This window comes from Crinia signifera, chromosome 4 (genome assembly GCF_055691185.1).
Source record: "Crinia signifera chromosome 4, ASM5569118v1, whole genome shotgun sequence".
In the NCBI taxonomy this organism is placed as follows: Eukaryota; Metazoa; Chordata; class Amphibia; order Anura; family Myobatrachidae; genus Crinia; species Crinia signifera.
This window is the reverse complement of record NC_139220.1, coordinates 109,787,762-109,815,666: the sequence shown is the minus strand read 5'-3', so window position 1 is coordinate 109,815,666 and position 27,905 is coordinate 109,787,762. Positions and strand designations below refer to the sequence as shown.

Sequence of the window (27,905 nt, the reverse complement as noted above, 5' to 3'; positions counted from 1 at the left end):
TGAAATTGTTGTTCGCCCCTCTTTTTTCTAAAGGTTTTAACCGTTTGGTGCCCAGTCCTACATCCAACCTATACCCAGCGTCAAGCCCTGTGTCTTCTAATGAGCGAATAAATAAGTTCACTGTGACAGACATCAAGGGTATCCCACTATGTGCTAATGGCCAGCAACTGGTGAATATATATGCCCGGCACACAGCCATATTAAGCTTAATACAGATGTTTTGGAATCCATGCGGCTGCAGCCGGCTTTACTTTTCTGTTGTTGTAGCTGGTTAGTGCTTCCTTCTCATGGGACCTTAGTACACAACTTCCAAAGTTTAATACAGCAAAAAAGTATCGAACATAGAGTGATTACACACTAGGCGATACTGTTCACAATATTGCGCAGAAAGCCCTTCTTGAGCAATATTGTGAACAATATCGCCTAGTAGTATATTCAGTTGCATTTCTTTGTGGGAGTTGGACTGCCATGATTAAGGGCCTAAATAGGTCCGAAACGTCGGCTTACTTTTTCTGAGTATGATGGAATAATAAAAAAAAGCATTGTTTTACTGCTATCTGGTGAGTGCCCTGAATAACTTTTGGATTTTGGATTTGGACCGTGTGCAAATACGTGCCTGATGGGAGCACCATCCTGAAAAAATCTACAACCGTGAGTGCATTGGATATATACCTGTATCGTCTTAGCAGTTATTACCTCATTACTTGTTTTACTAGTTTGTTGTTCTGCAGATATATTCAACTGGTTTGTTATATCCAAAGATCTAGAAGTGAAAAAAATGCAGTTATGATAAACATAACTATATTATAGTAAGTTATGATAAACTCTTAAAAAAAGTCTTGTAAAAACAATATATATTTTTTTTATTATGCACCAATACAACAAACAGTCCTTTAGGGAGAGAATACAGACATGGTGCACTGCTAAACACAAGCACAGGGCACCAGGTGTAAAATATGCAAAAAAGACAAAGTGATGCACAACCTCTTGTAATAATCAAGTCTCTTATGCCCCTTTCAGACCGCACTTTTGACCCGTTATTTTGCAGGTTTTTTACCGTTTTAAAACGGTCATTTGTCCTGGTATTTCTAAACGGTAACAAAGCAGGGTCCTACCCATTTCAGACCCGTTTTTTTTTTAATCCGCTGTTTTCTGATGTCCTGCCAGGACACTTAACACATTTGTACCACTGACTCCCACTACTCTGGAGAACCTTCCTACATAAGTGGACCCTGATCACAAGGGCCAGTACTCATTAGTTCTGCAGTGCTTATTTATCTGGAGGACTTACAAATCTAAAGCAGTAAAACCTTCCAATTTTATTCATTACCTCTGTTATCTGTGCAGTATATAACGTTACAGCTCCTGGACTGTACTCAATTAATAGCAGACTCCCACTTACTCCTACAGAAGTACACTGATGCCAAGTGTGAATGTCATATACTTCTGTTTTTTTCACAGACTGCTAACTGTTATTGACTATTTGTTATCTAGAAGCTGTCTCTATTTGCATTACAGCAACGTATAACAGACACTTACGTTAGGAATTACATATATTGCTGCTGATGTTGTTTAGTTTATATTTAGTATATAAATTAAAGCTTTTTGTAATACCAATTTTACACTAAGACGATGGGTCGCACCCGGGTTTTTGGACCAGACTCCAAGGATGGTTGCGACCCGGCGGCTGACCCATATTATACCACATCCACATAATGCCGGGTAAGTGACAATTTCCAAGAGCAGGTAAAACTGACAGCCGGACCCCCTTGACACCAACCAACACATTAAAAACATCCATGGGTACGAATAAGTAACATAATCTGTCTTTAAAATATCAGAACATACTATACAACAAGGGATAAGCTACTATAAACATAGGTTGAACTAGATGGACGCAAGTCTTTATTCAGCTTCACCTACTATGTAACTATGTAACACTCTGGTGGTAAGCCTTGCACCTAGGAAAGCTGCTGAGCAGCCCCCAGCCTCAGTCCATGAGGTGAATGATTGCAGCTAACAGGCATCTATTCACCGCCTCCCTAACTTTGCTGCTGTCTGCACAGTAAAGCAGCGGAGGCTTTACGTGCCCCCTACCCAACCTCCGGGCTGATCGCAGGACAGGAAGTACGGGCTCCCCCATTGGTGGAAATGGGTTACCCGTTTACACTGCCCCTGGTCAATACCAGAAAACCTCCCGGGTTGAATTGCTGGGTAACAGGACCAATTTGTTGTTTTTTTTACACCCATTTACACCTAGCAGTGACGCTGGTTGACTCTGCAAAAACATGTGTTATTGCTTTAGTGTAAAAGGGGGATAAGAAACTAGTTTATTACCAGAGGTAGTTGTATCCCCTTTTTTTTTGCAGATCTCTACAGTTCGAAGGATTTGTACAAACCGTCCATTCCAAGGGAAGCTGCATCACAGGATTTTATCTAGCTCACGTGTGGCATGTTATTTTCTCCTTGGTGAATGAACAAAAAGCTGGATGGAACCAATTACAGAGCATGGAAGGGCAGTCATACAGACTCACAGCACAAATACTGCATATCAGACAATATATAAATAACATGGAAGGACACAAGCACAGAATGGCAGTCATACAAGCTCACAGCACACACAATGCATATCAGACAATATATAAATAACATGGAAGGACACAAGCACAGAATGGCAGTCATACAGGCTCACAGCACACACACTGCATATCAGACAATATATAAATAGCATGGAATATTATTTTCTTCTTGGTCAACGAATAAAAAGCATGATGGACCCACTTACACAACACGGAAGGGCAGTCATGCGCGCTCACAGCAAACATTGCATGTCAGACAATACATACACAGCATGGAGGGACCATTTACACAGCACAGAATTGCAGTCATACAGCTCACAGCACATGTACAGTAGGCGACTTACTTCTGTTGCTCTTGCATAATATGAAGCTGTTCAAGCTTAGTTTTATGCTCTGCCTCTAATTTGTTCAGCATTTCTTTAATCACAGACATGAAAGCATTAAACTGTATGAGTGGAACAATAAAAAAAAAAGTAAGACATTCTCATAGAATTACAGTAGTCTTTGAAATAAATGATTCATTATTAATGAGCATAACAAAAACACATGAATGTAATAATTCCACACCTTTTTCCCCTTCTGGTGACAGCACACTGATTTATCACCTACTTTAGCTATGTGTGACGAACCCTTAAATGTGTCCAGTTTCTAGGACCCCCCCCATCCATTACGCAGACATATCTGAAGCTACAAATCTCTTCAGATTTCCCCTGAACTCTCCCAGGAATCTGATCTGACATTGGGCTAATTTATCACTCTATTCACTTCAGATACATGTGGTCAGATAGATAGATAGATAGACCCCCGACAGCTTCAGATCAGATGGACCTAAGATTTTTTTTGTCAGATGGATCTGATACTCAGCCGCACATCTGATCTGAGGGAGCTCAGATTTGTCCTTTTTTCTTAAGGTGTCCATACACCAATCCGATTTGGGCCGATTGCGACGATTCGGGCCGTGAAATCGGCCCGGTTTAATATCCCCTCAGGTTCGATGTGCGGTCCCATGCACATCGGACCTGAGCAGGTGGTCGGACCTGCTGGCTGTCCGACCACCTGTCCTAGGACCTCCTTTCCATGCAGTGGGCTGCGGGATCCACGCAGCGTGGGGCAGGCAGCGGGGTCCCTGCGGTGCTGGGCATTAGGTCAGTGGGTCCGTCATCACCCGGCGGGTAGCGCGGTACTCTTTACCTAGAACGGCGCCCGTCGCGGGCATCGCGGGTACATTTATGTATGGCCGCGACGCGACCGACGCGATGCCCGCGATTTCCCATTGAAACCAATGTTAAACTTTGAAATCGTGTCGGTCGCGTCGCGGCCGTCCATAAATGTACCCGCGATGCCCGCGACGCGATGCTCCCGATTTCCCATAGGAATCAATGTTAAAAGGCGCGATGGACCCGATTTTACTGTAAAATGGCTCAATCCACCCGATTTGGCCATAGGAATCAATGTTAAATGGGCCACAGAGCCCATTAACCCTTAAATGTCCCCCCAAATTTTTAACGCCACCCCACGATCCACGCCAACCCGAAGCGTGGCGAGCGCAGCGAGCCCGCGAGGGGCGGCGGTACGCGTCCTCCGACCTTTTCATGCCCTACTATCCACTAGGGCGTGGTGTGAGAATATAATAGTGTGGCGAGCGCAGCGAGCCACCGAGCCCGAAGCGTGGCGAGCGCAGCGAGCCCCGCGAGGGGACGCGGATACCTTCACAGGTAGACGCGTCCCCTCGCGGGCTTCACAGGTGTCCGTGGCGAGGTGGACACCTGTGAAGCCCGCGAGGGGACGCGTCTACCTGTGAAGGTATCCGCGTCCCCGCGCGGGGCTCGCTGCGCTCGCCACGCTTCGGGCTCGGTGGCTCGCCACACTATTATATTCTCACACCACGCCCTAGTGGATAGTAGGGCATGAAAAGGTCGGAGGACGCGTACCGCCGCCCCTCGCGGGCTCGCTGCGCTCGCCACGCTTCGGGTTGGCGTGGATTGTGGGGTGGCGTTAAACATTTGGGGGGACATTTAAGGGTTAATTTGGCCTATTTGGCCCCAAATCGGGTCCATTGAGGCATTTAACAGTAAAATCACAGTCAATCAGCCGTTTTAACATTGTTCCCTATGGGAAAATCGCGGTGATCGCGGTCATCGCGGCCATCCCGATTTACCCGCGATCACCGCGATTTTTACCCACGACGCCCGCGATTTCAATCGCTGGCGCCGTTCTAGGTAAAGAGTACCGGTAGCGCTGCTTAGTTTGAAAACACTGGCCGGCCACGGATTGGCTGAGATGGCCAGTGCTTTCAAATTCAGCAGCACTTCCCAAACCGCCACCCGGCGAATAGTGCTACTCAGTTCCCATCCCACTAGGTCGATATACTGCAGAGTCGACAGGGTTCTAGGTCGACAGGAGACAAGGTCGACAGGTCATTAGGTCGACACAAGCATTAGGTCAACATGGTCTAGGTCGACAGTCAAAAGGTCGACATGAGATTTTTCCACTGTTGAGGCATTGAGGCTAATGAGATAGACCACTTTAAATTACCACGGTAAATGTATTCCCTCCCTTAGAATCATTAAGCAGCATAATAGGACTATGGGTGGCATTCGATTGTTATACCGCACCCGATCTCCCATCTAAAGTGACAGGAAATCATGGTGCGATATTCACCTTTTTTTTGGGCATATCACACTCATTATGGTCAGGTTTAGCCACACATTCACACATTTCAGCTCACAACACCCAGGGATAGCCAGCTGAGATGCTGGTGAAAAACAATTGAATACCGCACTATTAGTCAGTTGTATAAAAAACATACAAACACCTCAGTGTCATATTGATTAAGGAGGCACAGTCCGCAACAAGAGCCAAAAGTTTTCAAAAGGTGATATTCAAGCAGTGACCATAAAGGTTGGCAATGCCTCACACACCACTTTTCAAAGTACTACAGTTGGAATAGGTATAGCTTAGTTTAGAATTTTTTTCCTATTTCTGTGTAAAAGGTGCAATTTTGGCTTACAATTTTGACTATATAGTCAAAATTTTATGGAATGTTAGCCAAAAATGGCACAGTGATTGTGCAGCTCCGTGGCATAGGTATCACAAGTAAATCGCAGTGTGTGTTTACCCCTTACAGTAGGTCTGCACAGAGAAAACATCCATGATAATGTCGAACTAATGAAATTGTAGGTGGCTGGTCATAAATGAGACCATTGTAGGATTGATGGGATCCGGTCACTTGGTCCACCCTAATTAGATTGACATGCATTGGGTTGACGTCTGAAGGTCCACAAGGCTTAGGTTTCCACCTGAAATAGGTCGACGTGGGTAAGGTCAACATGTTTGGAAGAGGGGAGGTCAACAGTCAAAAAGGTTGACATTAGTTTTTCCCTTTTTTTGAGCCAACAGGCGGTACTTCATGACCTACCTCCCACTACGGCGTGGTGGGTGAACAAAATAGTGTGCCGGGCGCAGCATGGCGAGCGAATGCCTTACACTTTGACGGTGTCCAAGTCCAAATCTGAAAACCTCATGTTTGGGTCAACCTTCCAACCGTGTGTTGACCTAAGCCCTGTCAACCTTCAGTGGTTGACCCAAAGCATGTCAACCTAAATAGGGGGTTCCCAATGACCCATACCCGGATTGGCAACTGACAAACGTTATTTTGTTATCCCTTCATGGATGTTCAGGAACCAGGACTCGGCATGTGATACTGTTCATGCAGCATCGTACCAAGCACAAGGGAAATGGATGGTTACACTGTAGTATCAGCAAATAGGATACATACACCGCTCCTTAACCACAACAGCAAGCTGTCTATGCCATGCTCACCTGGTTAAGATTGAGATTATTGTCAATGCTAAGAGGAATTAAGTGAGGCAACACCTTTCCAGCCAGCTGCTCTTTGGTAACACCAAGTTTCTTATGTGTGAAGGTGCATTTGTATATTCCTGCAAGAATAAAAACCAGAAGACATCTCTTCATCAGCAAAGAATCTGGTAACTATTCAGAAAAGATAGACATGTATATTATGAATTCTCTCTTGTGTCTTGCATGTGTGTGTATATACTCTCATACTGTATATCCCCATCTTTAAAAGTTAGATTTTTAGCATTTACATAATTACTTAGATATATTTGCTTATAATTATATGAAAAGAATAGCGAACGTGTGAAAAGCTTGCAATGCAGTGACTCTTTTGTGTCTCTTCCCATCACATCTATTGTTCCGCTGTTCTCCCCACTGCCTCACCGATCAGCCCAAGGTTCTAGACATCCGAATTGTGCTGCATTAACGGCAGCTGGAGCTGTGAAGTCATGTAGGTGTGCGCCGCTATCCAGCTTCACTGCAAATTTCCTAGGCAGACAAGCAAGCAAAACTATATTACATATGGGGGGCGTGGTTACAGCAGCAAGCGGATAGGACGCATGGTGTTGGAGCTCCCCGGCTAATTATCCTACACAATCCATCCTGCGCCTGGGCAACACTAAATTTTGCCCCATAAGGCTACTACAACTGCCGCTGCACCGGGGAGCTGTACCTCCTTCCCGACCGCCGAGGCCGGGGCTGGCGCGACCCGTTGGAAGATTGTGGCCTAGCATTCCCCTGCTGCCGCACACGCCGAACATCCGGTCCGGTGAACCTCCCGCTCCCAGTGCAGTATTGGCGGGTGAGAGACGGAGACCCGGTGAGTGGTCTGAATTGCGCTGCCTGGCGATATCCTGGTGGTCCCCCTCCGGTCTCCTTGTGGGTGGCTGTCTGTGCTCTGACACTTGGGCTGGCTGTGTTCCGGCGGCCATTTTGGACCCCGTGTTTCTAACTTGCTAGGCAGTTATATATCCTGGTCATACTAAGGTTGCTTTCTACCACATCGCTATCTGCCTCACAGATTACTATTATCATCACTATGGTATACTCTAATCAACAAATCCTACAGGCTATACATGCCTCTACTGAAAGGCTTCTTGCTCAGCTCACTGAATTGCAGAGGGATGTACTCCCTACCATCCTAACCCCTGATGTGTATGCTGCTGGAGAAGATAAAAATATGCTCCAGTGCTTTAATCCTGAGAAGTCCAAGATATCTATGTACCCCAAAATCCTGGATATACTTTCTTTGATGTCTTTACCCATCTCTGAGTGTTATTGGCTGCATGTCCCTATATGTGCAGATGAGACTGCACTGCAGCCTCCTCCATCTCTCCTGCCTACAGCACTACAGTCCTATGTTCCACTTTACATCTATTCTTCTGGATGTGCTCCTTCGAATCTCTGGAAATTTGGATATACTGCTGGAGAAGATAAGGTTCTGCGCCAATGCTTTAACCCTGATAATTTCAGGTTACCCATATACGCTAGCAACCTGGATGTACTTTCCTTGATGGCTCCACATGGTATTGAGAACCTTTGGTTCCTCGTCTCCACATGCGGAGATATGGCTACACTAAAACCTACTCCACATTCATCTGCTGCTTTTTTTATCATACTTCGGGCTTGAAAGGTGGCCGGATTAGCTGATATTGCAGAACTGTTTTCAAAGCCTCTCTTTTCACCTCTGGTCATTACCTTCCCACTGGTGCATGTTTATTTACTTTTCTTTTTTGTCTCACCTGTTCAAATCGTATTATCCTGTTCGGGGGGGGGGGGATGTTTGAGTAAATAGTAGATATGATACTCTAAGCTGCTACGGAGGGTATTAGACAATCCTTGGGAGTTAGTTGTGGATGATATTTGCCTGTCTGACTTTCTATCCTTAAATATTGCGTCCGTTCCTACTTGTTATCATATGTCCATTGCCCCAGCTGGTCCATTCTATTTTTATCCGTTTGTTGGGTGGGTGGGTTAGGGTGAAGGGGTAAATTAGGATGTTAGGCACAGTTTAGCTAATATAGACATGTTTATATCCGCCGCCAATGCTGACTTGAGTAAGTCTTGCTAAAAGCCACTAATTTATTCTCTTCTCTGTAGTTAGTATAGTTAGTGGGGGGAGTTAAGGGATCCAAGTATACCTGTGTTGGGGATGGGTCATACAGGGTGGGGGGTTAAGGGATGGTTTGCTTTGACAGGGTTTATATTTGCTTTTGTTTTGGGCTATTGACAATTTAATGCCAATGTAGCTCTTTCATATTTTCTCTCAATTCAGTATGTGGACCGCTCTGTAAGTTGAGATGAGTATTTATATACAGTGAATTACGATATATCCGTACCACATGCACTCTTGATTTCCTACACTAGAAACTTACCCGAATGGCGCCTTCGGGTATTTGTTATAATATTATGTGCAGCAAGTGTTATATATTCTGCAATTACTATATGCTGAAGTATCACCTGTTTGTCATTTATGTATCTACATTGTACACTGTATGTATATTGAAGTGTCCACCTGTTTGGTTAGCGGGTTACTTTTCTTATGCAAAATCAATAAAAAAAATTGAATAAAAAAAAAAAACTATATTACATATGCAAGGATAAATACCTAGAATCCCCATAAGAACTGCAGGCTCTCTTGAAGGTATTTGTTGCAAAAAAGGGAGGATTTCATCCAGGACATACCACTTGTCCAGGTACTCCAAAATCTTTCCTAAGCACACCAGAGAGTTTACCCGCACCTACACAAAGAAAACAAAGTAGTACTGCAAACAGAGATAATAAACTTAGCAACCCTTGAATATGCAGTGAGGTAATCTTATTACACCTTCATTTGTCCCACTTAAAACTATACTTTCTTTTAAATGTTTTTTTTCTGATCATAAACAGATACTTACAAAAATAAATGAAGACACTAATGCCGGCCATACAATAGGCCAGGGGTTCTCAAACTCTGTCCTCAGGACCCCACACAGTTCACGTTTTTCAAGTCACCCGACAGGTGCACATGTGCATTCATTACTCATTGACACATTTTAAAAGTTCCACAGATGGAGCTAATTATTTCACTTGTGATTCTGTGAGGAGACCTGCAAAACATGCACTGTGTGGGGTCCGGAGGACAGAGTTTGAGAACCTGTGCACTAGACCAACTTTCATTTAACCATCTCACTTGTTGGTTGGACTTAAAATCTGGTACTGTATGAAATAATCAGCAATAAATCAGTGACAATCAGCAATTTGCTCACAAACTCAGGACAAAACCCTTCAGTCAAATTGTTTGAATCAAACAGATTCAACAACAGCAACTTGTCTGACAGTTTTTGTCCGTTACCAGATATTGGGAGCAAATGACCAAATTAGAAATTACATTTGCACCCATCCTGTACCAGATTTTTATTCCAACCAACCAACTAGTTGGATGAAAATTGGCACACTAGTTTGCCATGCTCTCAAGTGAAATGCCAGAGATGCCTTTTAAATCTACAGCCTGGGATACTCCACATTGAAAACAGATGGCATTGGAAAAGGGCTCTCCTTTGTTCTGCAAGCAGATGAGCCTGGCACAGACACTCTACTGTACTCATCTGGGGCCAATGTGTTTTATATTTATGTTCTATAAAGTGGGAGTGATTGTTTTATTTTATGTGGGGACAAATTAGTTTCTTTTTTTCCTGTGTGGGCCACAGAGTGTGTGTTTTCCCCGTGGTAGACAGATGGTTTTAAAGTCTTGTTCCGTGTGCCTCGAGCTGAAAAAGGTTGAAAAAAATCACTGGTCTTGTTTATAGCCAGCATATGCCATAAATTCTCAAATTTATTTGTTAGGTTGGGTAACATGGTACTTGTTTAGTTTCACGGCGGCACTTCCCAGCAGATCGCATCGTATGCAAACATCACACGCGATTTTCATACAATTCGATCCGCGATGCGATTTAGCACACCCCCACTATCCACGTCAGCCCGAAGCGTGGCGAGCGGATGCGGTAAATGTGCTCCCGACCTGTTCATACCACCACTATCCATGTCGGCGTGGAGTTGATTTTATAAAGTGTGGCGAGCCCGAAGCGTGGCGAGCACAGCGACACCCGGCAAGTGGACATGGATTACTTGACGTGTATTCCGCAGCCCCTTACCACGCTTCAGGCTCATTTTAAGCGGGCGCTCCCCACACTTTAGAAAATTAAATCCACGCCGATGTGGATAGTGGGGGTATGAACAGGTCGGGAGTATGCTTACCGCAGCCCCTCGCGGGGCACACTGCGCTCGCCACGCTTCGGGCTGACGTGGATAGTAGGGGTGTGTTAAATTGCATCGCAGATCGAATCGTATGCAAATATATACGATCTGCTGGGAAGTGCCACCGTGAAACTAAACAAGTACCAGAAACATTTTCCAGGTCACCAGCATGTGCACAGGTGTAGTCATTACTCACTGACTGTTTAATTTGTGATTCTGCAAGGAGACCTGGAAAACATGCACTGCTTGGGGTCCTGAGAACCTATGTTATTAGCAACCAGACAACTTTCATGAAAAAAGTATGTTTCCATACATTAACTAGAAAAAAAATTAAACAAAAATGCCAAATGCCAAAAGTCAACTGCGCTGCTAGAGGGTGTTCTGGAAAAGGCAGAAAATCTGTTGTACAGAATTGACTTATGCTGCAAATTTTCCTGATTTCTACATGAAAAGTCCCACAAATGTTAAGAGGATCCCCATTATTTCAGTGCTAGTCCACATTTTAGCTCTCTAGGAACAGAACATTTTATTACGCAGTTGCCAGAAATATGTTAAGTATGCTATTATAGGTCACACATCCAACTAAGAGGAACTAAGGTGGCAAGAGACATAACAGAAATACTCCCCCCAAAATGCATTAAAACCGCTAGCTATACTCACAGCAAGAGATGATGTTTGTAAACAAGCCGTTTTAATCCTTGGTATCAATGAGTTCTTCATGGATGGATAATCTATTAGGTTTGCAAATGTAGGGATTATGTTTAGGCACAACTCCTAAAAAAAATAAAGACTTTTTATATTTAAACATAAGAAATGTAGCCAATTACAGATACATGTGGGAGCCGAATCCTATAAAGTTGGCCAAACAGTACCCTATCCTGCCAATCAGACTAAAGGTCGAAAGGAACTGTTAATCACCACATAATAAAACAATATATGTTCTTACTTTGTTAAACCCTTTTCTTTGAATCTATAGGGGTATAGGGAACATATGTATAGCCTAGAGCAGAGATTCCCAAACTTTTTTCAATCACGGCGCCCTAGAGCATCAAAATCTTTTCATGGCACTCCTAGGCCAAATGTTTTTTATTGAGAAATTCAGAAATCAATATTAAATTAAGTACATTGTGTTTATAATGTATATCAAAGTTATGTGGTGAAGGACAGGATTTGCTTCTGTTTGACCACATATGTTATGATTGGCAGCCACCAGCATTGATTTTGCCTGTTAAATTGGCCATAAATAATATGAATTGATCCTGGTCCACCAACACAAGGCACCCCTTCAATTGTCCTGTGGCACCAAAGGGTGCCTAGGCACAGTTTGGGAGCCACTGGCCTAGAGAATAGAGTATGGGCAACAAATGGTTAAAATAATTCCTAACAATCCCAGACTCTCTCTCTCTACTATACACCATCCGTCAGGGTGGGCCGCCCTATGCCCTCTATAGACTGTACCCTCTATAGGATTTAACAAGGTAAGAACATAAACTCTTTTCTTCTTATGTCCACTAGAGGCACAGGGAAGACTGGGACATTCTAAAGCTATCCCATAATGGGTGGGGATGCCCCAGAGATGTGTGGAGGACTGTTCGCCTGAAGGCTACATCTGAAGACACAAAAGGTGTCAAGTACAAAAACAAAAAGGAAGAAAAGCGTGCGCAGAGGACCAAATGGCTGCTGCACAAAGATACTCTGTAGAAGCAAAAACCACTGAGCTACTCAAGGAGCCCCCACCAAACAGATAGAATGAGCTGTAACTTTGGCAGGGGCAGGAAAAGCTGCTGCAGAGTAAACATGGTGGTTAGTCAAGTGAAGTCAGAGATCCCTCACCACATAAAGAGTTGTCCAGCAAAGCGATTGGAGCATTGAAAGCTGGTACAGTACCAGCATCTCTTGATTGATGTGAAAGTGAGACACCAGCTTGCATAAGTAACCCAAGCCAAATCAAAAAGGGTGATCGCAAAGGAAAGGAAACCATCTGGGCCGACACCACAGCAAGTAAGAAAACATACTCCTGTACCAGCCAACATATATCCACCTGTTGCAGGGGCTCAAAAGGAGTGGTCTGGATATCTCTAATGTTGTGTACAGATGGGCCGATTTGGCGGACACCGATCTTAATCAGATATCAGAGGCCGCTGGGATTTGGCGGGTGTCGACAGCAGCCGGAAGGGAGGGAGGGAGGGACAGCGCGGGGGGAGCTGAGGCCCTGCTACATTGAGCAACATTGCCCTTATTTAGAGACAGTGCTGCACAGTCTATTTCTACTTTTGATACCGATATGGCATATTTTGCATCGAGCATGGTATGAATGTCCCTCCTGTAAAAACCCTTTGCTCTTAAGACGGATATCTCAAGAGCTACCTGCCAAAGCAAGGGGGGCCAGATCCAGATGCAAGCACAGGCTTGAAGACTGAAAATCCACCGCAGATGTAGAGGAGTTCGGGGAAGAGGAGCAGAAGACTTGCCCACCACGGCCACCATGGCTATATTGAATCTATGAAGGACACCCTGCATTACTCCAATGTCAATTTGTTATGGACTTGCAGGGTCCCTGAGATTTGAAAAAGATGCATATGAGCAGGAACGTCCTCTGTACCAGTAATGCAGGCCTGGCCAACTTGTGACTCTCCAGCTGTTGTGAAACTACACCTCCCTGCATGCCCTGCCACAGCTTTTGCATGCATTAATGGGAAAACAGTGGCATTGTATCTATAAATATTGCCGGTTATTTATATAGTGCACACCTATTTATTTAATGTTTTTGAACATTCACTTCAGTTCCTGCCCCAGTGGAGCTTACAGTTTATTTTTCTTACTACATGTACACTCACACACATTTATTCTAGGGTTAATTTTATCGGGAGCCAATTAACCAGCCAGTATATTTTTGTATTATGGGAGGAAAATGGAGTACCCCAAAGAAACACACACAAGCATGTGGAGAATATACAAACTCCGCACAATTAGGGCCATAGTGGGAATCTATTCCTTGACCTCAGTGCTGTGAGGCAGTAACGCAAACCATTACTCCGCCTGTGCTGTCCGTATGCTGTGGCTTTTAGTTTTACAAGAGCTGGAGAGCCACAGGTTGGCCAGGCCTAAACTAGAGCATTCAACAAGAGAGCTTTGTGCTCTCAGACACAGGAACAGTGTTGTGGCAGCCTGTGTCTGTCGAAACAATAATCTGGCAGAGTCAATGTCCATCAAAACACAACGATACCCAAGAGCTAGAAGGTGTGCATCAGAAGAGATTGACCTCCATCTTGGCAAAGTCGGTCACAAGGTCAGGCTATAGCTGGAAAGAATGCAGAGTAGCAGAGTGCAATCAAGCTAGACAGGGAACGCTAAAGGTCACTTGAACACCCTAACATGTAATAGTAACCAGCCTTTCTGAGTGGACTATCAAGCCTGAAAGGTCTAAAGACTTGTTTCTGCCCTGCCACCTGAAAAAAACCTTTGTCAAAGGTGAGGAGGACTTCAGATCTGATCCAAAAACGGGGTAACCCCTTTCTAATTGGGACCTCTAGAGCAAACGTGTCGGAGGTGGATCTAGAGCGCCCAGAACTGTATATATAATAGTGTACCGGTTTAGGTACCGGCCCACTTTAACGTGCCATACTAGAGACAATAAACACCTTTTAGTGGGTAGCAGAACTGATGGAGTACTCTAGTGCATCTGCATACTGACAGACACACTGTCAGCCACTAAACAAGCAATCCAAACAGAGGCAAGGGCTGGTAGCAAATTAAAGGGTACTGCCACATTGCCTGCAGCTGGTTGGAATCGAGATATCTGCACAAACTGCCTAGGAAAAAGTGAATGTAAAATAAAGTAAGCAGAGGGACCACTTAAGAGAAGCCCACAAAATGGTGTCCGCTCGTGCTGGCTTGGTGGCTAGGTATAGTTGAGAGGAAGTCTGGGACTGTTGGAAATAAATTAGTAACCCAGACTCTCTCCTCTTCAGGCTATAGCAGTGTTTCCTGTGCCCCCTAGTGGACATAAAGAAAAAATAAATAGAAATAGAAACAGAATTTCCACACATACATTTCTTATCTGGATTGCTTACAGCATGGGTGGGGAACCTCAGGCCAGGGGGCTGTATGCGGCCCCTGTAGTCAGTGTGAGTGGCCCGACCACCTGCCCGGCGGCTTTGCCGGGAGTCAAGTACAGGGGAAATCTTGTGAGAGGTGGGTAGTTCTCTTAAATCAACAGCAGCCGGAGACTGTCAGTCCTATTCAGCGGCAGCCGCCGGAGCGCGGGACAGCTGAAGCAGGACAATTTGTAAGGGAAATTTTTACATATGGTCCCGAAGGATTTTTTTTCCACATACAAATGGCCCTTGGCACAAAAAAAGGTTCCCCACCCCTGGCTTACAGTAATACTACTACATTTCATGTTTTTTTATTGCCACAGAGAACAGTATTGCCATTCAATGTTTTATTTAGTTGACAACAAAGAGATTAAAGCATAGAATTTGATTGCAGATAAGAACCACTTGGCTCATATACACAACTAGGGTTAATTTTCGTTGGGAGCCTAGCATTATATTTTTGGCTTATGGGGGGAATCCAGAGTACCAGAGGGAATCCAACAAGCATGGAGAGAAAAAGCATACTCCACACAGTTAGGGCTTGGCGGTATTCGAACCAATGGCCTTAGTACTGTTAGGTAATACTAACCATTACACTATCTGTATAGCACCTAAATCAGACTATCAATGAGGCTACAGACAGAAGGGCACTTTATATTGTAAAACTTTATTTTATGTAGAATAAATCTAAATAACATATACACAAAAATATATGGTTCTTCCAATGGGCCCATGAGAACAGGTCCACTAATATTTACACTGGGGTAGATATATAAAGCAGTGATAAGGGAGGAGAAGTGAGAGAGGGGAGAAGTGGCCCATGGCAACCAATCAGCTGCTCTGTATAATTTTATATTATGGAAATTATAGATGTTAATTCAATGCTGATTGGTTGCCATGGGCCACTTCTCCACTGGCTCACTTCTCCTCCTTTATCACTGCTTAAAACATTTACACCTTACAGTTTCAATTCCTTGGAGTTGAGTCCTCCACAATCCAGATCTAGATCAAATAGGCAATTTCTCACATACATCAATCATATTACAAAGTGCTTTACAGAAAATGTTTAACCCTTTGAGTGCCAACATCTCTGTGAGCGTTGTTCAAAATATCTGCTAAAAATGCCAGCGTTGCTTACATTTGTTAAATAAATTGTGAAAAAAAAAAGGATTATATTTCCTATATGAGGTAAACATTACAGGACATTATGATGAATAAAAAGGTTTGCTTGCCAATTTTCACACTTATTTTGACAAATTCACTTGGGCTAATAGTTTGCACTAGTCCTTGTCCTATTGGACATTGCCACAAACTTAACAAGTATGTTTTTGTAATGTGGGAGGAAACCCAAACAAAACACAAGGAGAACATACAAACTCTACAACTGGTGCCTAAAGTTTATTCTGCTGTGAAATTGCTTTCCTTACTTTTGTAGGGATACAGGCAAGAATGTATATATGCTCCTAGCTGCTTCCTACAATCTGATTTTATTTGGGACAAATTTACTCATACTAGTAACCAAATATTTGCCTAAAGAGATTGATACAGCCTGACAACAGCTAAATATATATGTATTGTCCATTTGACTGCACTCCAAGCAATATGAATATGTTTGTACCATTTTACATTTAGAACATGAAAGATATAGCTACATGCTACCATAATGTTGTGTAGAAAACCTCTAACCAGGGGAACCACAGAAGGAGTAACGATTCTGTACCTGAATCTGGATTGATGGAGCCTCCAGAGCCCTGTACACCATGGGTAGAACACTATTCTTGATCTCATCTGCTGGGGTCTTGGTGAGTAGAAGATCCATTTTTTGCAGAAATATAAGTAGTATCTAGAGAACAAGAACATGAAAGCAAACCAATGAGTAACCACTTTACTTTTAGAGGTTTGAATTAAAAAAAAGAAAGCAAATCATTAAAATAACAACAAAAAAAATAACAACTCACCATATTGCTAGCCTGACGGCATGAAAATGAAAAACAATTTGAATTATTGTAATTAAAATATATTTCAGACGTCAAACAGATGAAAGGCATGGGCAAGTTCCATTTCCACACAGACACCCCACACATACTCACTGAAAGTTTATAGGTTAGTACATCTTGGGCATATGACTTAGGAAATGCCTCCATATACAGTAAAAATTAGGAAATCAAATATAAATTAGGTATTATGATCACAGCTTTTATTCTTAGGATCTGCTTTGTAGATTCCTTTTACCAAATGCATAAAGCAGTAGAAGAACAAACCTGAATGGGTTCCTGTTGCCGGAACACAGGTCCCAGGTCTGGCAGGATGAGTTTCGCATATTCCTCCTTTGTACACTCCTCCGCAACTAGCAGAACATTAGGCAGCACAAACGGGACCATATCCGGATTCACAAACTCTGAGGTCAGTGCCGGCAATATACGCTGTACAACAACGCGCTGAAAAGAAAATAAACATGATTTAATGCAGTTGTAGGTTTTGTTTTTCTTAAGTATGAATAAATAAATAAATAAATACTCTATGAATACTCTATACTCATTTATGAAGAGACCCTCCTACGCCAAGCAGGCATTCACATACGGTCAGTCGTAACTAGCACGTAAGATCCACTAGCAATTAAAATTTACAAAAAGTGCCTAATTAAATCTAACACCAAAACAACAGCATCCACATGGCAAGCTATTTGTCTTCAGCAAAGACATATTGACAGTTATCCAGTAAGGATAATGGTGCAGATTCAAAGGTCAAGTGTGGTTGCGAGATCTCATGAATTTGCCACTGCAAAAGTATTTAAACATTAGCTTGGGCATTCCTCTTGTGTACTTCGACAGCCTGAGCAAATTTGGCGATGACCACTTTGCATACTGTATACTCTACCATCACTAACAAGAGCAGCCCCTGCTTGGTGCATAGCCTCTCTTTAACTTCTCAATATATGGCCACTGTGGTTGTGGTGCTGCAAAAGAGATCACAGCTGCATGCTGACAGACACCCATGACATACCGATAACATGCCCTTGGCACTTCCTCTTATTGCAAACACTTCGGTCACCTTCCAGTCTTCAAGCAGAAATGGCAATGGAAGAATATACGGTCTCAAATGACAGCATTGTTCTATGCAAATTCAGATGTCAAAGACAAGTCAGATGTTAAAGTCAGATGTTAAAGACATTCACTTGCACGGCCACCATAAGAGACTCCTAGAGTTTGCGCAAGGGCAGTAGCAACTGCTCAATGTGTGGTGCCCACACACCGCTTAATGACTTTATCCCTCACTATCACATTCAAGGCTAAGGGAGTCGATGGACTTTTCTGGTTCATCTCCAGAATTTGAAGGAAAAGTAACATTCCTAATTATGCTTTTCCAAATATATTCACTTTAATTTCGGTCCCCCATGCTTGCCACCACACCTCTTGCAAGCACATACACCATGTAGGCTGTGTAGATTTTGACAGTATGCTTGTACTAAGCTCAGTAAAATGGCTCCTGCACCATTTTCCCAGTGTTGTCTCCACTCCCCTTAAGAAAGTAACTGCATTTAAATGAAAAAAACTGATCTTTCATCGCAACAAAACATTGTGTAATATCAAAAGAAAAATGGGGAAAAAAAAAAGTGTGCAACAACCATCCATTTATAGTCAGACACAAAAGACCTCAGTAGCAGTCACAATTCCCTAATGCGGATGAGTTGGCTGGAGTAGTGAGTCAGTGTCTTCCATTATCATACTTTTGATCCCTATTATGCTTCTAGTTAGTGATGGAGGCATACGTACAATTAAATATTTAGTATACATGGAAATATCATTAATAATTTAGTTAGAGGTATGTTTATGCATATAATGTGATTAACCTATAACATTGTACCAGTCAGACCAGCATGGAACACCAGTTGCATACATAGTACATATGTCAATAAAAATAATTACCCTTTATATAAAAGTTGTTTTGAAATTAAAGGATTAACGGTACTTGTTTTCTAGCACGGCGCCCGTCGGGGTACATCGCATGCCTTAAGTTACTTAAGGCATGCGATGGACGCGATGGATTTCTGTCTTTAACTAGCTCAATTGCCGGTAAAATTGAAAATCGCGTTGACACGATCAACGTGATTTTCCCATAGGGAACAATGTTAAATTAATTTTAAAGTGAAAATCGGCTTGATCGCGGGCCATTATAATGGGCCGCGATGCGATCAACCCGATTTTACATAGGTGACAATGTGAAATGGGCCAATATGGCCCATTTCACATTGAATATGTGTAAAAAGTATGGTTAATGCCCCCCCCCCCCCCCCCCAATTTTAACGCCACCCCGGTATTGACGCCAACCCTGAAGCGTGGCGAGCGCAGCGAGCCTGCGTGGGGCGGCGGTACACGTCCGACCTTTTCATACCCCCACTATCCATGTCGGCGTGGAGAACAGAAAGTGTGGCGAGCGCAGCGAGCCCGAAGCGAGCCCCACAAGGGGACGCGGATACCTGTGAAGGTATCCGCGTCCGCTCGCCACGCTTCTGGCTCGCCACACTTTCTATTCTCAACTCCATGCCGACATGGATAGTGGGGGTATGAAAAGGTCGGAGGACGCGTACCGCCGCCCCTCGCGGGCTCGCTGCGCTCGCCACGCTTCGGGTTGGCGTCAATACCGGGGTGGCGTTGACAATGGGGGCCATTTGAGACATCAGGGGGGGGGTTCTATAAAAATGGGGTGTTTTGTGGCATTTTACATTAAAATCAATGCAAAATCTGGTCTCAGGGACCATTTTACATTGATTCCAATGTAAAAATCGGGTCGATCACATGCGATTTGGTTGGCATGCGATGGACGCGATTTTTCCGACCCGATGCTTACAATCAAAATCGGTGGCGCCGTGCTAGGAAACAAGTACCGGATTAACTCTTAAATCCCATATTGTTTATTATATACAAACCTTTGGCAGTTTTGGAAGCACTTTTGGTAACCCTTTGAAAAACTGGGACTTCTGGAGATTATCTCGTTGAAAAAGTGAATCAAAATATTGTAGTGTCACGGCACCAACATCATCGAAAAATGGTATCTGTAGAAGAAGCGGTAAAGAGACAAATGATATATATTTATTAGGCATGCATATACTGTGCATTGATTGTAGATATAGGAGGATTACCAACTAGCCCTGTTAAACATTAATTACACATAGCATATTGACATAAGAGAAAATCAGTGCTCCAATGACCCTACTGCATTTAGATGCTGGGAAGGCAAAATAAATGGAGCATTTTGTATCCATAATGTAGTGAAACACAAATGCCAAAAAATGCATTGCTTAGGTCATATATTTACATTTTTTGACACTTTTATATATATAGAACACAGGAGCAGAGAAAAGCAGGTGGAGGTTCACAGCCAACTACGTTGCTACAGAGGTGATAAAGACGTCTGGATGAGAAAGCTGATAATAGCATCTAATTGCTTCCAGGTTTTAGTGAGGCATCTCACAGGAAACCGCTTTCTCAGCTCTTGGCTCTGAAACAGGTATTGTACTTTTATTTACAGTAGGCGTGTATTTTTCACAATAATAGAACAGATGGTTAATTTTGAAACAATGCAGATTATAGTTTCTGGTCTAACTTAACCTACCTTTGTCATTTGATCTGCATCTGGTCTGACAGCTGGAGTTACATTCAGAAGAAGTTTCACATGTTCACGGACTTCTTCTGGGATGTTTGTAAGGATATTTGGGTTAAGACGACTCAGCTGCATAGAATGAAAGACACAAGTTTGAAACATATAAATTCTACAAAGACAGAAAAAAGTGCTGAATGTTGCGCTAATCAAAAAAGGGTCAGATATAAAAGTTGCTGCTGTGTGGTATTGAGCACTACAAGACAACTACTATCCTGGTTGTATACCAGTTTTAGATTTATGTATGTATTTTATAAATTGTATCTGAATTTAGCACTCCTGTACATTTTATCTATAGAGCAACCTTTTTTTTTTTTTTTTTTTTTGTTTCACTGAACATTTTTAGTGATCAAAAATTATTGTCAGTATTAGAGGGTATGTAGATGCTATGTGCTGTGGTGTGCTAATATTTCAGTATAAAAACACAATGGGTGGCATTCAATGCCCCTGATGTCGAGCTCACCATCAAGAGTATTCAATACCCTCCTCTTCACTCGCCGTTCCCACCTCACTGGTTCTTTTCAGGGAGGTGGAAATGGCGAGTGTGCCCATTAAAACGTCGGGGCTCCCCACAAAATGAATCCTCGCCGTCCTCTGATGGTGAGGATTCCAACCAAACATTGAAAATAAGCCATCCTGGCCGTACAAACACCCCTCGCCGCAGCATTGTATACACCTCAGTATGTACATTACCATAGTTTGTACACAGTAACACAATAACACATAACAATTGTCTTATATACAATACAGAATACAGTCTTGACAAAATAAATATGAAAAAAATTACCACAAAAAACTAAATATAAGCATATGTTTCACAGTATTCAGAAATCCATGAGGTAACCTGGACAATATACACTGTGAGGGATCACTGAGAACTGGAATGCAGAAACACTGGCACAGGCACTCCAGCATCCACATCATACAGCTGACAGGTGTGTCTACATCTAGTTTTGGTTGGTTATGAGACTACTCCATTCTGAACAGGATTATTTGCACGCAGCTGGGTCATAGCTAAAGGTTTCCTTTGGGATGTAATGTTATTCAAATGCTCAGGCAGAATCTAACAACTGCCAACTTAACATGCTGAAAATTTAGAAATGGTATTACTATATAGGCGAGATCTATTGTATCCTGGTGCACAACAGAAATAGAGGTTTTTGCTTGCAGCAATATTGACTGACCTCTATTAACTAGCGAGACGACATTCTAGACATTCTTTACTAACTGTACTGGATTTGCTGTGCAAAATGGTTTCAAAAGAAGAATCAAAACAGGACATTATGCTGTGCCCAAGATAACAGTCATTACAGTGCTTTGTATTTAAGTGCAATGCTGTAGTCAATTATGTGTAGACCTCTAGCAGTTTAGCACTTTTATCCTACACCTAAAAGGTTTGGGTTTTTTTCCCCCTGAAGCAGAATTTTGTGATTCAAAGACATAATTAGCGCTAGAAGAACATGTAGGATTACATGAAGCAGAAGTACTAGTGTGACACGGCTACAAACCAGAAATACTACAACCTATTACCACCAAAAAAAGAGGTTTTACCTGATCCAGTTGTCTGCTAAAGCTTTTATAAATGTCTTGTTTATTGATTTCAAAGATGGTTTTCCCTTTGTTATAAACAGCATGTATGACAACCCCGAGTGAGTACATGTCACTGGCTGAGTCACAGCTTACGGACAGTATGTATTCAGGTGCCAAGTATTCCGGATTCGGCAAACACAGTGGAGGCAAGTTAGGATCCCATTCTTTACACGAAAACTTTGTCTGGAAAAATAAGGGCAAATGCAGTTAGTGTTTCATAACCATACAGAGCTGCCTGCTGTATTTTTTTTTTTAAATGTATCTAAAAACACGCTGATCGCGCCTTGTATTACCAGGTTTAGCTGGAAAAAATGGCTAAACCCAATTAAAGTTCTGGGGGTGATGCAAAGAGTGCCGCTTCGACACCCAAAGGAGTCACTTTTTGCTCATCTTGGCTTGTCACCTCTGGAGGGAGCAAGCAGAAGTGCTGGGTGACAGAAGCTGTTCTTGCCAGCATGTAGAAACAATTGAAATGCTAGGACAGGTTCCCAGAAGAAAATCATTCAACTGAAAATTCCCTTAAAATACAAGATACATTGAGACTTTTTAAAAGGCCACGCATAGGATTATCCACATAACTGCTGCCCAATTTGGCCTAATGTATATCTGGATGTTTAGTTTCCTCAGGCTGATTGGTAGGATAAGTGCTGCATATGCACTTGGAAGGAGTCTGCACTCAGGTAGATAGCAGTCATGTCCAGACTAAATTTACCAGCTAGTACAAATTATGGTACTTGTGGAGTATCACGGCTCCCACGATGGGCATCGCACAGGAAAAAAATCGCATCGCATGCGATTTTTGACAGAAATGCATCCAAATGCATTGAAATTAGTATCAAACATGTTCAATGGCCCCCAAATGTAATTTTTGAGGCAGTACCACTCCCAATATCAACGCAAACCCGAAGCCGCGCGGGGCGGCAGTACGCGTCCTACGACCTTTTCATACCCCCACTATCCCCATCGGCGTGGAGTTGAGAATAGAAAGTGTGGCGAGCGCAGCGAGCCACCGAGCCCGAAGCATGGCGAGCGCAGCGAGCCCCGCGAGGGGACACTGATACCTTCACAGGTATACGCGTCCCCTCACGGGCTTCACAGGTGTCCGTGTGCGCTCGCCACGCTTCGGGCTTGGTGGCTCGCTGCGCTCATCACACTTTCTATTCTCAACTCCACGCTGACGTGGATAGTGGGGGTATGAAAAGGTCGTAGGATGCGTACCGCCGCCGCTCGCCACGCTTCGGGTTTACGTTGATAGTGGGGGTGGTAAAGCCTCAAAAATGACATTTGGGGGCCATTGAACATGTTACTAATTTCAATGCATTTGGATGCTTTTCTGTTAAAAATGCATGCAATGCGATCGCATGCGATTTTGTAAAAAAATGGTTAAAAACTGCAAAAATCGCATCCAATCGCATGCCACTATATATGGCATGCGATGGGAGCCGTGAAAGTACACAAGTACCCAAATTATTATTATTATTATTATATGGTGCTGCAAGATTCCCACAGCGCCTTACAAAGTAAGTCAAGGTTTACAACAGAAACTGTATGAACAAAACAAGAAAAAGTGACCTACAGTACAGAACATTGCAGGACATGGACAAGGTTTATAAGCATTGCTGCCTCAGCAGAAGGAATACACAAATAGGCAGCAATGCAAAAGCAAAGGATTGAGTGTATAAGTGAGGGAAGGAAAAGTACATAAGGGAAGCAGCTTGGGAAAGCGTATAGAACAGATCAATTTCCATCTGACTATTATAGTGCATTGAGGTTAGTTTTAGATCATAACCTACAAATTAAGGCAAATTGTCAGATATTGGAAGTTAGATCACAGCATGTGTAGCCACCACTAGAATTCATGTTGGTCTAACTAACTGATTTCTCTGTGTTATATTCTAGCTTGCAAAAGAACTCTGGTATTGGTGTTATGTAATGTCTTAGGTCACATTAGTAGTAGGGCTGCAGGGTACGGAAAGTAGTCTAAAACCACAGTTGACATTCACAATAACCACAAAACAATGTCAACATTTATGTCAACAGGCTCAGCACATGAAATGTTTCCATTGCCAGAATGCTGACATTAGGGTTAGGCTGTGGGTAGGGCTCAGCATTAGGGCAGTGGTTCCCAAACTGTGTGCCTAGGCACCCTGGAGTGCCTCAGGACACATGCAGGGGTGCCTTGGGTTGGTGGACGAGGATCAATTCATATTATTTACTGTCAATGTACCAGGCAAAACCAGTGCTGGTGGCTGCCAATCGTAATATATGTGGACAAACAGAAGCAAATCCTGTCCCTCACCAGATAACTGTGACATATAAACACAATGCACTTGATAATATGATAAGAAGCATTTGGCCTAGGGGTGCCTTGAAAATATTTTGATGCTCTAGGGTGCCGTGATTCAAAAAAGTTTGGGAACCCCTGCATTAGGGGGTTAGGGGTGGGTTTAAGGTTTGGAATAGTGGTGAAATATTTCCTAAAATGGCAAGGAATTAGAGGTCTGCTATGGAAGGGACTGTCACATGACCACCAAGACCTGGAAGATGCTGCTGGAGCCACTACAGCTGCCAGGAGCAGGTAAATCACTGTCAGTCACCAGAAATATATGTCAACATTCCATCACTGTCTAAATGTTGACATGATTAAATGTCAACATTATGACATTTTAACATTCTTATGTCGACATAATGACTGTTGACATTTTCTACTCAACCAGTGGAGTAGTTACACCACATATTTTACTACATTTAATAGTTCTTAAAATGTTGTGGGATTATGTAATTGCTTTAAAGTAATTTAAGGTGACAATGTCTGCCAACTACAAATGGTTTATGTACACATTAGTTAATGTGCAAGCAGAGCTCATGACAGTAGCACAGTGGTGTCAAACTCACAGCACAACAGCTGTTGTGGAACTACACATCCCAGCATGCTCTGCCACAGATTTTATATAATAGATTGCTAAAACTGTGGCAGGGAATGTTAGGATGTGTAGTTCCACAACAGCTGGAGAGCCATGAGTTTGACATCACTGCAGTAGCCCAATTAAATAGATACAATGCATAACATCACCGTTAAGTATTCTCCAGTTACTAATGCAGACTGCTGCGAATTCTCATCCCTGCTACAACATTAGATTAGTACTCCTCACTTATCCCTGGCCTGATCTCAACATTATTAGTACCATATTATGGGCTACTTACACTCACACAGATCAGCATGGAGGATGGACACTTCACTTCACTAGGTACAAAGAGAAAGGAATATGATTCTGTAGAGTGTTTCTCCTTGGTTGCACTCTTGTAGCAACGCCTATTGACTTCACTATGTAGCTAGATTTATCCTGTTTTGATTCAAAAATAAATTGATCTGTGTTTCTTGTCTTTCTTTTAATTTTTTGTCTTCATCAACAATCCTTACTGGCTATCCCCATCCAGCCATTTATAGCATTTATTTTCTATAAGGTAATGTAGCGCATCTGGAGGAGAACTTGGTCTGCGCCATGCTTCAATGCAATTAATTAGATTTATTTACATTTTTATATTCCTGCATAGTACACCTAAAATGGTTTTAGGATCCATAGCTGATAGCGAGGTGGATCTTGGAACCTCCACAATGGAACGAGGTGGATCTTGGAACCTCCGCTATTGAGGCGAAGCAGGAAGTATCATAGCGGCGCTTATTGCGCCGCTATGATACATCTGCCCCATAATGTACTGTATGTTCATCAGAAACTATATAAAAACACCAACTCATCATTAACCTATTTCTTTCATATAGGGACTAAGTTGTATTTGACAGTGGGGCAGATGTATCATAGCAGCGCTTATCGCGCCGCTATGATACTTCCTGCTTCACCTCAATAGCGAGGCGAAGCAGGAAGGGACATCGACAAGATGTATTAACATCTTGTCTGCCGAAGCGGGGGAGCGTTAACTCCCCCCTCCGGCGATGTCCCTTTCTGGAGATAGCGCATCAGTTAATACTGATGCGCTATCTCCTGTCCCCCGGCCGGCCGCACTGGGCATGCGCGGGATCTCGCTGTTCACGCGAGATCCCCAGCGCAGCCCAGACCTAACAGCAGGGACAGCGCTGTCCCTGCTGTTTAGATAGGGCTTCGCCAGCCTGATGCTGGCGAAGCCAAACCCGGCTTTGTGCGGAACGGTCATTCGGCCTGCTATCATTACCGCATCCCGGCCGCTTCATACATGGGGGAGAAGCGGTATCAGTGCACATAACGTGCGCTGATACCCTTCTCCCCCATATCGACACATCATACATCTGTTCTCAGGTGCTTCATCATGTGCCATGTGAGATTGTAGTTGCCATGATGCCATGATAATTGGCAAGCCAAAAATCTTGAAAGGGAAAAAACCCTATAACCAGTGTGATTTAAGATGCAGGAGACAGAGGTGATCATACTATCTTTGTAGAACTTGTACATTCGCCTCATGCTTGTGTGACTTTTCTCTAGTAATTGCCAACAGTCCTAAAGTATTACTAAACTATTTGTTTAATTGGCTTTTAAAAGAAATGGATAATTATATATATATATATATATATATATATATATATATATATATATATATATATATATATATATATATATATATATATATATCTGTAAAACTGGAACACGTCACAGCACTTTATAATTGTACATCAGAAACATTAGTACGGAGAGATATTGGGAATTGTTGGTTTGGCTGGAATAAAAGGTGAGCACCATTCACAGACTGGTATTAGATATTGATCCCTGTTGATAAGGTTCTACACTGTCAAATATTACCTACTCCCTCCCTGAGCATCTGGAATCCTTGATCTAGACAACATAAGTATAAAGGCATTGGTGCCGGAATAACCACTGTTGGGTGATATTGCAAAGTTCCCCAAAGATTATTTAACTTGAGAAAGTGGTGGGTGAACACATTACCACATCAGTAACCAATGCAGTTAATTTTTTGAGCGAGATACTGGGACAGAACAAGTCAGCCAAAAAAGCAATGTGTGGTCCTAAAAAGTATTGCCGCAAACATATATGTAACAAGGCAGCACCCAAACCCAGAAATGGAGAGAGTAATGTGACAAACTATGCAATTCAGTAAACCAACATGGAGAGAACATTGTGACAGAACATGGGAGTCAGTAAATCAGCACTGCATAAAAAGGAGAAAAAAAGAGTGGCGCTGCATAGCAGGTAAAACAAGGCAAGAGTAAAAGGGGCTCAGTTAGCCAGCAAATCAGTACTCACTCTAGACAAGGAGAGAGAAGTAATGTGGCATAAAATGCATTCTAAAACTAGTACTTAATCTGCAATTGGCGAGAGTATAACAAAAGAACACAGGAGTTTTTTAAGTTTGCAACAGCTGCAATCACCGTGCTTAAAAGTAGCCCAACTGCCAGAGTCACAGCCAGGGCACTCACAGCTAGCGCACGGTGCATGGAAAGCATCGAGCCTCCAAACACAGGGGGTTATTCTGATTCACTCAGAAAGGCACAATCCCTCTCAGATGGACAAAACCATGCTGCACTGCAGGTGGGGCTGATGTAACATGTGCAGAGAGAGTTAGATTTGGGGGGTGGGGGGGGGTGTACTTCAAACTGATATATATATTGTAGTGTAAAAATAAAGCAGCCAGTATTTACCCTGCACAGAAACAATAAAACACCCAAATGTAACTCTCTCTGCACATGTTACATCAGCCCCACCTGCAGTGCATATGGTTTTGTCCATTAGAGAGTGATTGTGCCTTTCCGACTGAATAAGAATAACCCCCACAGTATCTTACATTAAATGACTGTTAATGAAGTTAAACAAAATGAAAAGAACTAGAAAAAGTTATAAAATGAAACAGCTGTTCCTGTCAGGTACAGAAGAAATACTTA

The 27,905-nt window shown here is 42.9% G+C and overlaps 1 protein-coding gene and 1 long non-coding RNA gene across 4 annotated transcripts in view; one reads left to right on the top strand and one right to left on the bottom strand.

Moving 5' to 3' along the window:
* LOC146074284 (uncharacterized) overlaps positions 1–27,905 on the top strand; it is a 307,386-nt gene that overhangs the window by 171,681 nt on the left and 107,800 nt on the right. The gene's annotated exons all lie outside the window — the stretch shown is intronic.
* SCYL2 (SCY1 like pseudokinase 2) overlaps positions 1–27,905 on the bottom strand; it is a 54,008-nt gene that overhangs the window by 11,357 nt on the left and 14,746 nt on the right. For 2 of the 3 annotated variants that reach the window (XM_083182206.1, XM_083182205.1), the window contains exons 6-16: positions 21,980–22,201; positions 20,384–20,500; positions 19,698–19,823; positions 17,032–17,208; positions 16,729–16,740; positions 16,491–16,613; positions 11,334–11,447; positions 9,046–9,178; positions 6,402–6,520; positions 2,924–3,024; positions 697–763 (exon numbers count right to left, since the gene is read on the bottom strand). In XM_083182206.1, coding sequence (XP_083038332.1) covers positions 697–763; positions 2,924–3,024; positions 6,402–6,520; positions 9,046–9,178; positions 11,334–11,447; positions 16,491–16,613; positions 16,729–16,740; positions 17,032–17,208; positions 19,698–19,823; positions 20,384–20,500; positions 21,980–22,201 — 1,311 coding nt within the window. The remainder of the gene's footprint in view (positions 1–696; positions 764–2,923; positions 3,025–6,401; positions 6,521–9,045; positions 9,179–11,333; positions 11,448–16,490; positions 16,614–16,728; positions 16,741–17,031; positions 17,209–19,697; positions 19,824–20,383; positions 20,501–21,979; positions 22,202–27,905) is intronic. The other variant, XM_083182207.1, reaches the window with a different exon arrangement.